The 12,877-nt window shown below is 37.9% G+C and overlaps 1 protein-coding gene across 11 annotated transcripts in view; it reads right to left on the reverse strand.

Annotated features, from left to right (window-relative positions):
* Nucleotides 1–12,877, reverse strand: part of LOC126874591 (rho GTPase-activating protein 100F) — a 78,256-nt gene that overhangs the window by 16,247 nt on the left and 49,132 nt on the right. For 2 of the 11 annotated variants that reach the window (XM_050636812.1, XM_050636809.1), the window contains 17 exons: nt 10,882–10,995; nt 10,034–10,216; nt 9,410–9,568; nt 8,803–9,032; nt 8,071–8,329; nt 6,594–6,846; nt 6,250–6,513; nt 6,003–6,161; nt 5,760–5,923; nt 5,323–5,671; nt 5,040–5,258; nt 4,320–4,708; nt 4,125–4,257; nt 3,920–4,039; nt 3,661–3,821; nt 3,398–3,590; nt 2,799–3,052 (listed from right to left, as the gene is read on the reverse strand). In XM_050636812.1, the coding sequence (XP_050492769.1) occupies nt 2,799–3,052; nt 3,398–3,590; nt 3,661–3,821; nt 3,920–4,039; nt 4,125–4,257; nt 4,320–4,708; nt 5,040–5,258; nt 5,323–5,671; nt 5,760–5,923; nt 6,003–6,161; nt 6,250–6,513; nt 6,594–6,846; nt 8,071–8,329; nt 8,803–9,032; nt 9,410–9,568; nt 10,034–10,216; nt 10,882–10,995 (3,603 nt within the window). The other 9 variants (XM_050636814.1, XM_050636816.1, XM_050636819.1 and 6 more) reach the window with 9 other exon arrangements.

The raw sequence follows: 12,877 nt of genomic DNA on the forward strand, positions 1-12,877 counted from the left end.
ATATTAACCCTTCGCACTCTATATATGGTGATTTTCTGAGGTTTCAGGTCTGATTTTTTAGGCTTGAATTTTGAATTGAATAAACATATGTTTGTTCAAATTGTTGCACAAAGGGTTAAAGAACTTGTGGTGTGGCTGTGTGCAAAATGAATTCTGTATTTCTATTGTGAAGGTTCTGCTCAAGGATTGTTGAAGCATAAATCACTCTCATAATAGAGGTGACTTCTAGTGACTTGTTTTTGATGAGTGAGATATGGTCCTGGGATGTATGGAAATAAATTTGTTCACCTATGTAGAATGAGACATCTATGATTTGAGTTGTGTGTGTAATATGTATAGAAAAATTGAAAGTATCGAAACCTAGATGCCTCATCTTGGTTACTATATTCTATGTATCTGATGTATACTTCACAATTGAAAGGATGTCCATTGGATAAGAATTTTTGGGAATTGAAAGGATATATTGTTCTTGATTCCAGTTTGAAACATTTTAAATTAGAAAGGAGGTATTGAATTTAATCAAGTTTATGATCTACAATGTAATGTCAAACCAGATTCAAGAAGCAACACTCAAGGTGCAATTAATGCATGCTTGGAGCACTAATGATCCCTCAAACTATCACTTGCTAAATAGTTTTCAGAGATGGAGTGGTTGCTTAATTAAAATGATTCCCAAGAGGGATCATTTTTCCTATACTCTTTCTCCACTTTGTCTCTTAATTAAGCATAAATATATATCGTGAGAGATGATACTATGTTGAAAGAGTACTAGACACTTTATGAATGAACATTTTTACATTGATCAAAAACAGACGCACTGTCAAAGTATTCTTCACATTAAGATCTTGATCAAGAATAGTCACTTCATAAACTGTATAAACATTTTGAATGTAATAGTTTTTAAGGGAGAACAATTCTATCTTTTATAAATATTCATATTAAATAGCTTTTGATCTACCATGAGTTTTCAGACATTGGATATTCCTGATCTTTGCAATCAACTAAAGGTATTTATATATTTTCATGTACATCAGAGTCTTTGATATACACACTGCAGTCATAGCTGTTGTTCGAAACGACTCTGTGAAACTGATGAAAGCTAATGGATGACTGATTACTTGGTTCTTTAATATATATGTATATATATTTTTTTTTTTTGATAATCTGGCCATGCATGTGATAGAACGATAACTAAAGGCTGATGTAAAAAACGCGAATGAAAACGATAATAACGATAATACCTGTGCAAGAAGCGGCGTCTCTGTGCTGTCAGCGGTTTGGTAGAGCCGGCAATTTGCGTTTGCTCTGAAGAATACGTGCCCAAACGAAAAAAGATAAAGAAGACAACGTAAATCGTCACTATAATGGAAAGACGTCGAGAGACTGGCGCAAAGAGAAACGGAAAAATCATAACCGACCCGCTCGACCAGTAGAACACCCAAGTAAATGTACAGAAGTGACATCGAGACATGCACGGAGGCGTTTTTGGTAATTGTGGTATCATATTTACACGGACGCATCGCGACGTGATTGTTTTGCAAACTGTTTGCCACCCATTATAACCTCTTTTCTTTATATTTTTTCGTCTATACACCTTCGTTTTGATCATGCTAAGATAACATAGCCTTCAGGGCGAACAATTTGCAATGGCCGACGATCCTCGAGAGTTAACCTGAAACCGACACGATGTAAATGAATGAAAGAACGTATATGAATGAAAATATGTGAATAAATGAATGGAACGAACTTGTCTCATTGAGTAGCGAATACATGATTCGTGATCATAAAAGCGCGACAGGGCTTGTTTCTGCGAAGCGAAAATAAAGGGAGAGAACAGAGTCTTTACTTTGCCTACCATGCTGTTCACAACACGCTTCAGATAATACACATATGTGGGACACGGATAAAAAAGCAGAGAGCGAGACGAGACTCTTGTTCAATTCTTTTCTTTTCTTTTTCCTTGAAGCGTTTCGTTCAACTTTCCTGGTCTTTCTTCCACTTCACGTGGTCATGATATTTTTAATTAATATGTATATAAGGAAATGGCGAAGAATCTTGGACCAGGAAAGCTCTGATTTATTATTTCTTTAACCTTCTTCCGCCCATCCTCTGTACTTTTACTCTGTTAATTACAAATTAAACGAAAATAAACACATTACAGTACTTACAGTAGTCTTCATATAAAGTAATCACATTTGAAGAATATAAGGTGAAGTAGATGATAAGACATATTTCTTATCTTTTACACGAAAGTAATTACAAAATTTAAGATACTGTCAATCAATCCCATTTAAACAAAATTCTCATTTTATTTGATCTTGGGATTAAATATAAGTTTCTCTCACCCCCTGAATATTTTAAAAATTCCAATTGTCATAACATTACTTAGGCTCTTGGCGTTTCACAACACTTCGTGGATTCATCGCTTACTTTTATAAGATCTATAACTTTAATTTAGAAGATTGTTCCCTTTTTCAACTGTCATATTAAAGAATCACTTCCATAAGTGATCCATAGCTGATCATTTATCTGGAGAATAAGTTAATTGTAAAATTCTCCAGAGACGCAATTTATTACAGTTTATTATAATAATGCATTAATTTATGCGACACAAAAATTTCAAACTGTTGCTTAAGAAGTGGACCAAGAGGGTCTGTACTCTTAAGGTGCTTTCTGAGATATTTAGACATCAATAGCAGTGGAGCAAGTGCACAGACAGAGGAAGCGACGGTAAGAGAGGCAAAAGATTGCAATGAACGTTGTTGAGATAAACCGAGAGCTCTAAATAGAACACTGACCTGGCGAGGCTTGACCGGTGGTGGAGGACGAGTGGAGGGCGCGAGGGCTGCGGGTGCTGCCGTAGTTGGGGGCTGTTGATGAAGTGAGTGTTGAGGCTGCCAGGGCAGCCCTGTGCGTCCCAATGTTCCCTGCAGTTGCTGTTGCACCTGTTGCTGAGCCTGCTGCTGGTGCTGCAGTTGCTGTTGACTGCTGTTGTGCTCGACTGTTGGCGTAACTCGAGGAAGCGCCGAAGCGACTGAAGAAATCTTCCGAACTGTCTGTGAAATGAGCGACTGATTATTCGGCTCTTATTTTTTCGGTTCAGTTAATTTAAACTACGACTCTAATTTTCGCACGTGAATTCAACGATAAAGCTTTGAAAATGCCTAATAAGTTGCAGATATTATATAGACTGCAAATGGCTATAATGAACATTTCTATTTTTATATTTGTAGTAGCTTTATAGTTTTTCAGCTATAGTTTGGAGATTTCATATTTTAAATTTCTCATAAATATATAAACATCTGCAGTCTAATTCTAATATTACAAGCTACTTTGAGTCATATATTAATAGTGAATTGGGATTACGAAAGTCAATTGTTAGGAATGACGACATTACCTGACTTAACAGGCCAAATTTCAAGAAGATATTTGAGAACTGCTATTGGTTGTTGGAAATCCAAAGGCGGCCCGTTCTCTTCAGAATGTAGCATTAAAACTGGTCCGAAACAAACTGCCAAACTTGCTGGTGACATCTTATTACACTGTGATACTACCATTGCCAGATGGTCCAGCAAGTAGATTAACGTACACTGTTGAAGGAACAATTAATTATTATTTTCTCTAGGTATATGAATGGGAAGTTTGAGATTAGATACTTACCCTGTTCACCTTTGGTAAACAGTCAAGTATACTGAACATGAGTTTTGCGTTGCCTTGTGGATCATCCGGTAGACAGACGGCCAATGCATCGACCATCATCTGATAGAGGCACCTCGTGAAGAGTGGTTCTGGAAGTTCTCGCAAGTAATCCTTCAGTACACCTAAACGATAATTATAAATTACCATTACAATCAAAGTGTATCTCCTACATTATTATTATTATTATTAATATTAGAAATAATTATTAAGGGAAGTTTACCAGTAATCACGTTGATATCTGGTACATTGTCAGGCGACAGGTTCACTGAACGAGCATTCCTTTCAAAAGCCTCCCTAAGTATCCTTTTTTTCGTAGCTGATCCACAGAGCCTGTATAGACCTAAGCCCCCAAGTTTTCATTGACAAACTGTCCAAACTCAACAGTATAGAAATTGAACTTTGTAAATGGTAAAAACATATCTCACCAATGATGTCAAGACCTCTTCTTTCAACTTCTTCGACACAACGCCATACAATTATGGGCACATTTGGAACACCCATGGCTAGGGCGGTAGAAACACCTCCAGGAACTCCACCAGTCTTGCTCTCTCGACTCACCTAATCCAAACCATCATCATTTTTCAAATTTATATATCGTAACTTCAAAATTTTGAACTTACCACTGTGTCAAGGTCAACTCCGAAAAGTGGCGCCACTCTGGTAGCCAGAGATATGACTGGGAGTCCTCTCCTTCGGAATGTTTGCTGAGCATCCGTATATCTCAGTCTTAGATAAATTGTGCCACGTGGTTCGACTTTGACAGCTAGCTGGTGAACTGGTGATTCTTTCAAAAGGGTCGCCAGGTGCACAGATCCTTTGTAACAAAGCTTGTGCCTGTACTGTGGATCCCAGGAATAGACCAGCAAGTCTAACTGCCGGTTGCCAACGAGATCCAGCTCGAAGGTTTCGTCCCAGTCGAACATTAAATCGCCAGTTCGCATCACTGTCCTCGCCTTGTGCACCCTATCGCACTCCAACACGCAGTAAAGGTCTCTCAAGCCGCAACTAGCTGTTATGTTATCCAAACAATAAAGATATTCCGCCATTTATCAAATTTATATATGGTAACTTTAACCCTCAAGCTTTGATCCTTAAAGGTTTCTGTAAAAGGAATAGCTCGAGACTTAAAGACAGTACATAGTACTATCGAACACTTTCTAACATTCGAGAGTGTCAGGTAGTAGGAATCACTACAGATTTAAATTAAAAATAATTGAATTTTAAATAAAAAAAATAGAATAAAACAGAAATAATTTAATTTTGCTAGATATTATGTTAATGCGAATAGTGATTGTGCAGTGGAAAAATAGTCTAGGGGATGTGCAGACTCCCGAACGTACCTAAATTAGGCTGACCTGATGGTGTGGAAGGAGTAGTGGCCGCTGAGGAGGATGTTGTTGAACGGAGGCCACGACCTGCCAGAAGATGGACCCAAAGTAGTCCACTAACACCACCCGCCAGGTCACCGCTGCTGGTTTCCCCGAGCGAGCTCAAAAGAGAGCTAGTCGAGCTCGGAGTTCCCACAGTCGGAGGTTTTTCTATCTTATACTTAAGGAACTCTGTACAAAAGACATTATGACCTTAATTAAACTTTTTACTGTCAAAATTGATTTTAATACTCACCTGCAGGATTAATATCTAGCAGTCTTTGATCCTGAGTTCTGGTAGGTGTGGGGGTAGGTATGCTTCGGGTGGACTCCAGGTCTAGCAGGTTCCTGATTCTTCTGACCGACGTTGCCCTCTGGGTGGTGGAGCTGCTCAGTGACGGTTTCTGACTCGTCAAGGACGTACGAGCACTGGATGCAACCGAGGCCGGTCTTGGGTTCGCTGTTCCACGATGACACGTCGAGCTGATCGCTGTCGATGCTCTTAAGTTGGCAAGATTCACTTGCTGAGCAGAGGCTGATCTTGTTGACAAACGATCCAGCGTGCTGGACAATGGTCTGTACGTCCCATAGCTTCCATATTCACCCTAAATTTTAAACAAATTAGTCAAAATTTAGAAACTGATCTAAAAAGTTTATCAAAAAAGAATGTAATTTTTAATGTATGTTATTTACTTGATTTACAGCTGCGTGGATGTTCTCTGCGCTGTAAGTGTAACGTGGTGGTCTAGTCGTAGTGGCTCTAATCTGCTCGTACAATGCACTGGTACTCGGCGTTCGACTCAGCCATGCTCGGTACTCATCTGATGTGAACACACTGGGTGATGACGGTATTCTTCCTGACATTCCAATCAATAGAATTCTCAATTTTATGTTCAAAATACTAGAATCGACTCGCTACTTGAATTTTAAACTAACCTCTATCGCGTCTAATGGAAGGTAGTTCGGGCGCTGATAGTGCTCCGTCACTATCTTCCTGATCTATTAGTCCAGATGCTACTGTGCTAAGTCCAGACCTGAGACCTGGTTGCTGGGGCAACGTTCTGCCACTACGAGGCAACGAATTCGATCTCAAGCCTAGAGAAAGCATAACTTCAATTTTAAAGTCTGTTCACCATCACACATGAGGAACTAACTTTGTTAAGATACAGAAGAAATAACTAACCTGAGGAACTCTGACCAATCTGTGATCTCGATAGGGTGGCAAGATGCGAGACAGCGCTACTCTGAGGCGGATTGTTCATATTGTGCCTGTAGTAATAATACGCCGACTTGGGCGAACTCGAACAGGTTGCTTCAGTGTCTGAAGCATAATCCAACGATGGTCGGTGCCTCCTGGTTAGGGTACCAAATTGACCTTGTCTCTGAGTAGTCGACGTACTGTCTCCCTGAGTGCCATATCTGGTGTTGTATCTCAACGCAGATGTTCCTGTTAAAGAAACGTCACAAAATATGAGTCTAAAGTTAGGAAAACAGTTGCGTAAATGATTTTAGTGGAAAGTGACGGACCTGACTTCAAGCTGGATCTAAGAAGAGTATGTCGAGCTGGAGTGGTGATACTTGTGTAATCAACGCGAGGTAAATGTTGATCTGAACCGCTTCTAGGCATAATTCTTCCACTTCCAGAGTGTTGGCCATAACCATAATGCGATGGCTGAGTCTGACTAGACAATCTGCTGCCAACCGACTGCATCCCTGCGCCCGTGGACATTCGACGACCACCATTTGAGGGCATAACTGGCCCCGTGTAGAAGGAGTGTACCTAAATTCAATCGAATTAATTAATTTATGTTCCTTCTTTTACAATTTTCTTTTATTTTCCTTTCATATCACAATCGATTATTCGTATTACACTCGATCTGTATTTTTTAATAGAAGATATTTACGTTATCTACACGGATAGATTAGGAAGTCGATTGTGATTAAAGGAAAATATAATTAGATATTGCCATCATGATTGATAGATCTCTCTATATAGATTATAATACACTTTACATAGAAATCCACATATCACTATGATGGACTATGACGACCACGGATCGCCACGAGAAGAGACAATACTCAGAAAGAAAGAAAAAGAAAGAACGAACATACAGAGCAAAGCTTACAAGGCAACAAAAAGTGGAATTATGTTATAAGTAGCGACGGTTGTTTTGTTCCACCTGGACATTGAAAAGTATTTATTGTTTTTGTTTAATTTTCTATTATTAAATCTTTTACATTGCTTCTTCTTCCTAATATTATGGATATATAGAGTATAAATACTTGTCCATTGTCCAGGTGATGCACGGTGCAGGGAATTGCTGCATACACAAGTCTAGATATCAAGAAAGAGTTAGTGGTTTCTTTACCTTTGTGAAATCCTGGTTAATATCAACGTAGCATTCATTCATAGAACCGATTAGTCATGTGAAACACGTGGTCGAAACACGAGCGAGCTGCGAACCGTCTACTCTCTAAGTCAATTTCAGACAATCTTTCAGGCAATTTAATAAAAGAAACTCGTGGTATTTTGTTTCATTAGAAGGGTTTGAAATCGAGACGGTGCACAGCATTACTGATCACTATCAGGAGTGTCTCGAGTCATTGCCACGAATTCACCACTTTCTTATTCGAATCGCTATCGCAATTGAAGACAGAGAAGGGCAAACAAGTGTCAACTTGGTGCAGACAGGTATATGAAAGGGTGCTCGATCCACATCGTCTAGAACATCTATGTGATCTATATTCAAACGCAGGTGGAGATTTAATAACAAAACGCCAAATTGTACATCAAGATCTTGCATTCTTCTCTAATATCGTAACTTTTACGGTGGTTAAACTCCCTTTCCTATATCTTCCTTGCAAAGTTTATCAATATCAATTTCTCCTATTTTCTCAATCTTAATTCTTGCTTGAACTTTATGTAATCGAATGTTTTTCATTTAATAAAACCTCGACCTGCGTCAAAGTCCCGAAGAGCAAGTAAAACATTACACAGGCTTACTTTTTCAGCTAAACTCTCCAAAGTTTTTGGATATCCACGCTCATAAGGCTGGAAGTGTTGCGTCGTAGAGGGTTTTGGCTGATGTGTGATAACAGGAGGTGGTGGTGGTTGATACGACCAGTGTCCCTCCGGTCTGGAGTTGTAGTATAGGTCACCGTTGCTGGAACCTAGGTCTTGACTGGAGCCTAGACCCGACAGACCTAATCTAGACCGGGAAGGTAGCATCTCACGACCGTCGCCACGCCTACGACTGCCATCCCTGGAATCAAAATACAAAAACTGTATCAACTTATGATTACAATCAACAAATGGAGTTTTAATTAGATTCTAATGGAACTTACAATAGATCAGTCCAAGCAATGTGGGTAATAATTAAAGTTCCCAGGATGTGAATAGCAAAAGTTTGATAAATATCTAAATAAGTCTTTCATCGTAAACTTTTTTTATATTTAATTATTTGAGAAATAACAGGCTTGTAATTATCTCGGAAATCAAACAAATATTATTGTTACTTTAAAAACTGTAAGAAAATGACGAGATTAATATTGGGACTGAGAAAAGATCTCCTTCTCTGGGTAGCCATATTTAATTCCTATCTAGAATTGTTTATTTTTTACAATTAGTATAGCATATGTGTACATGTATATGTAATTTCACAGAAGATGTACTTGTAAGTACCAGTAGAATTCTAAGTATATTTGATACTATAAAATATTTTTGAGATATAATTACCTGACGTGGTTACTCGTTGCATGGTCGCTCTCATCTTCATTTAGCTCCCTCTTGATCACCACAACCGGAGGCGCTTTGTGCTCGGTCTGACGACTATGTGAGACTGGCTGGTGCTGGCCATGCCTAGTCGCCAAGACGAGCCTCCTGGGTATCGACATAATGATCACGACATCGTCCAGGCTCATGTGCGTCACATCGACCAGATTCACTGCTAGGATTTCATCCCCAACCTAAATAAAACATATTTTTATATAAATTATTTACATAAAATATTACTAAATTTAGAAATAATTATGATTAAAAAAATAAGAATCTTTTCTTTATACATAGAAGATAAAATAAGAGGAACATTCTGAAAGAAAAGGACTCATAGATTTATGTTAAATATAAGCTATCAAATAGTAGATTAATTTTTCTTTCTACGAATTTATTCTATTCATTGTCTTGTAAATCTTCTTTTCAGATAGCTCCTCATATATATTTTGGAGAAAAAATCAGTGAATCTCATGATTTTCATTCCCACAAGAATAAGTGCAGTAAGTGGTAAGCTCAAATTGGCTATATTAGAACTGCAATTAAGGATTCAAGGAAAAAGATGCTTCCTAACCTTCAGGCAGCCGCTGTTGTAGACTGCGGTCTCCAGGGCTATCCTCGAGATAAAGACACCGTCGTTTCTGTCGACGCCATTGCCTTCCCGTATGTACAACCCCAGCGTCTGGCCTGGCCTTTTGATTATCTCGACAAAGTGGATGGGATGCTTTGGATCCTAGAAAATCATAGAAATAATAAAATATTTCTTATAAATAGTACTTCAAAAGCATTATGGGAAAAAACGGGAAAATTTGTTGGTTAAATTTATTGCTTCATTATATAGTGGCAACTAAGTTATGAGCTAATAAATTACTGTCTTAATATTGGATTTTTTTGTGTTCAGAAGGAGGTACGTGGGACGAAGGTCGATATTGTGCTTTTTTTTTAGATGACGAAATGGCGATAAGAAGATATATATGGAATAAAAATTCTCTTCCGGCATCTTAGAAGATCATTTTTTAAGTTTAAACTTTTTTTACAAAGATCTTTTATATTATTATAGCCTTTAAGGAATATTTTTCAAGTTTGAAGCTTCTTTCATTGTCATGTTATTAGTTAGGAAATTGAGATTTCGTCTTCATAGATGAAGAAATAGGTTTAATTTTTCTTATCCAATTGGGAATTTGGTATGGTGTCGCACCTGCATAGCAATGAACTTCTTCGCCGCCTCGGACGCCTGTCTGCCCATCTGTCGTGGCTCGATGACTCGGACGACCATCTCACCCCTTCGTTCGACAGCTTCGAGGGCCGCTGCTGTCGAGGCGTCATGATCGTTCTCGACGGTCTCGATCTGTTTGAAGATCTCTGTGCTGATTCCACTCACCTGCAACGACAGGTCCTTCCACTTCAACCAGCATGTCATGAACAGGCACTCCAATAAAAAATATTCCATGAAACTGTTCCAATAAGCATTTCTAAAAAAATATTCTCCAATTCATATTATACTTCTAAAATTTTTGATATTAATATTATAAATTTTAATATTCCAAGAAAAATATTTCTCAATTCCAATAATTATTCTTTTAAAATATTCGTCAACTAATATATTTTTCATAAAATTGTAATTTCAACATATCTATAGCCTAAGTATTTCTTAAATTCTCTCTGTTCCTTTTTATAATGGCTATAGATTGTTACATATATTGTTGTTAGAGTTATTGCTGAACAGCTTCATGAAAAAGGTAAATTGGCCTGATAGTTTCCTCTAATCTGATTCTCTTTTCCTGTTGCTTTCCTCCGTCTACTCTCATTTTTGAAGTAATTGGGTTTATCAATTGCTTCCTTGGAGACCTAATCATCCCCTTGGATCAGGATATGTTTGGTCTGGAAAACAGCAGGATATCTAGCTTTTCCTATGGGACATTGTAAGGAACCAGGATTTTAATCTCTTTCACTGACAAGAAGGTAGGATAATCAGGAGAAAAAAGATAAGATTTTAGTACATGTATATAGATTGCTGGAGAGCAAAAATGTCATGGAAGTCAGTACCTTTCTGAAATCTCCCTGAATCACCATGGGGGGTGGTTCCTTGGGGCGCAACTGGTTGGCAGGTGCTTGCCTCCCAGGACTTGCGCTGATGTCTGTCACTTCCCCCCGGCCCTCCTGCATCAAAATTAATGTACAATTAGTTTCACTTTTGTAATCTATTTTGTATTATTAATTGCTTGGGCAAGCTAATAGGTATTCATAAAATTGTATAAATTGGCAAAATAAAATTTGGTATTATAATCAGTATTACTTCTTTGCAATACTTTTCACGATGTAACCGCGCTATTGATTTGGAACATAATGTAAGAGTAGCGCTATTGTAAGGATTTTCCATCATACAGGATTCCTGACTTCATTATGGAGACGCTGCAAAGCTATTCAAAGTATCATAAATGAAAAACATAGGAAAGTATAAAGAAATTTGTTGCGATAAACAGAAAGGAAATTTCTAATTCATGTCATAAACCTAGGATCATGCGTCTCCCTAATTGATCCTCAATAAAATCACGAATAATCTTGGAAAGAAATCAAAGGAAGTTTCGAAGTACTAAGAGAAAAATTACAGGGGGACGAAAATAACAAATTGAATTTTTAAAGATAAACATAATAATGGAAAATGAAAATGTTTGGTGCACGAAAGGTATCAGGGGGATTTCCCTATCAGCTTAAAAGCTACAGCAAATCGGGCTAAATGGGAGGGGAATTTTCTTCGCGGCGGTTGCATGCGAGATTCAATCAGTGTGCTGATTAGAGGCTCGTAAAAATTGCAAGCGTTCTCTTTCCCAGCCGGCTTTTACCTGTGAAATTACGGACAATCAGAGATGCACGCGCTTCAGAGGATCCGCCGAAAATAGAAACCGCTTTGTCGGTCACCGATGCAAAGGCGCCTACTCACTACTACTCACTGCTGCCAACCCAGGGCCGGGAGAGATAATAATCAACCCCGTGCAAACATCGGTCTACCATCCTCAATTTTCTCTTTTCTCCTCGTTCAGACGAAATTAGACGGCTTATTATTAATTCAGTTTCCAGAACCACGGATTTAATTGGTTGCTAAATTTTGCATGACTAATTTGGAAATTCTATAGCAATTTGTGATGAGATTGTAAATTGATTCAGATTATAGGGGCCCCCTTCGCCCTATATTTTACAACATTATTGGTAAAAGTAGAGATTCTACAGTAAACTTCATATTTTCCTACTATAGCTAGTAATTAAGTCTTTGGTTATGGTATTTTAGGAATTAAACAGAGTTTTGATATATGAATATGTAGATTGTCTCTAGAGTTTCTATCCCATCTAGTCATTTCTAGGGATAAAAACCTACTTGTATATCCAGTTGATAATTAGAAAACCCCATAGATTTGGTCAATTCACAAATGCACTTTCTATTTGGAAACTGGACCAATTTGGAAATCAAATTGAGCTAAGTATAAAAATCATTTAACCGGTGCTTAAATATTCCGCCAGTTGATCGTTTCTTCATTGGAAGATACTTCACAGTGTATAGTGAATTGCCTCAATTGTACACATCTTGAAACCAATAAGCTACCTTGAGCTGATCAGGGTATGCAGAGGTTCCGTTCAATGCTAAGAAACTGTATGCACAAGTACCTTGATAGAACTCATTAAGAGTAATAAACAATGCTGGGGAATCAACCGCTTGTTACAAAAGCTGCTTTAATTAGAATTAGCCAGAAATGGCAACGTTCCTCTTTTGTTCTTTCATAGGACTTAAATCTCCATAAAGATTCTACTACTTTGCCATTAATGAGTAATCTAGCTGAGGATGTGATTATATGAGCAATATGTCATGGTGTCTTCCTAACTTCTAACAAATTCATAGACAAATTTATACAGTGATTGTTAGTTAATTACTGAGGTTTCTAGGAACAATACCCAAAAATTTCTGAATACGGTAGCATTCAATATTCAAAATTCAATATTAAGAGCATCAATTCAAGAACTTTGAACGACATTGTTAAAGAAGAAAAAT

Source organism: Bombus huntii, chromosome 16 (assembly GCF_024542735.1).
Source record: "Bombus huntii isolate Logan2020A chromosome 16, iyBomHunt1.1, whole genome shotgun sequence".
In the NCBI taxonomy this organism is placed as follows: Eukaryota; Metazoa; Arthropoda; class Insecta; order Hymenoptera; family Apidae; genus Bombus; species Bombus huntii.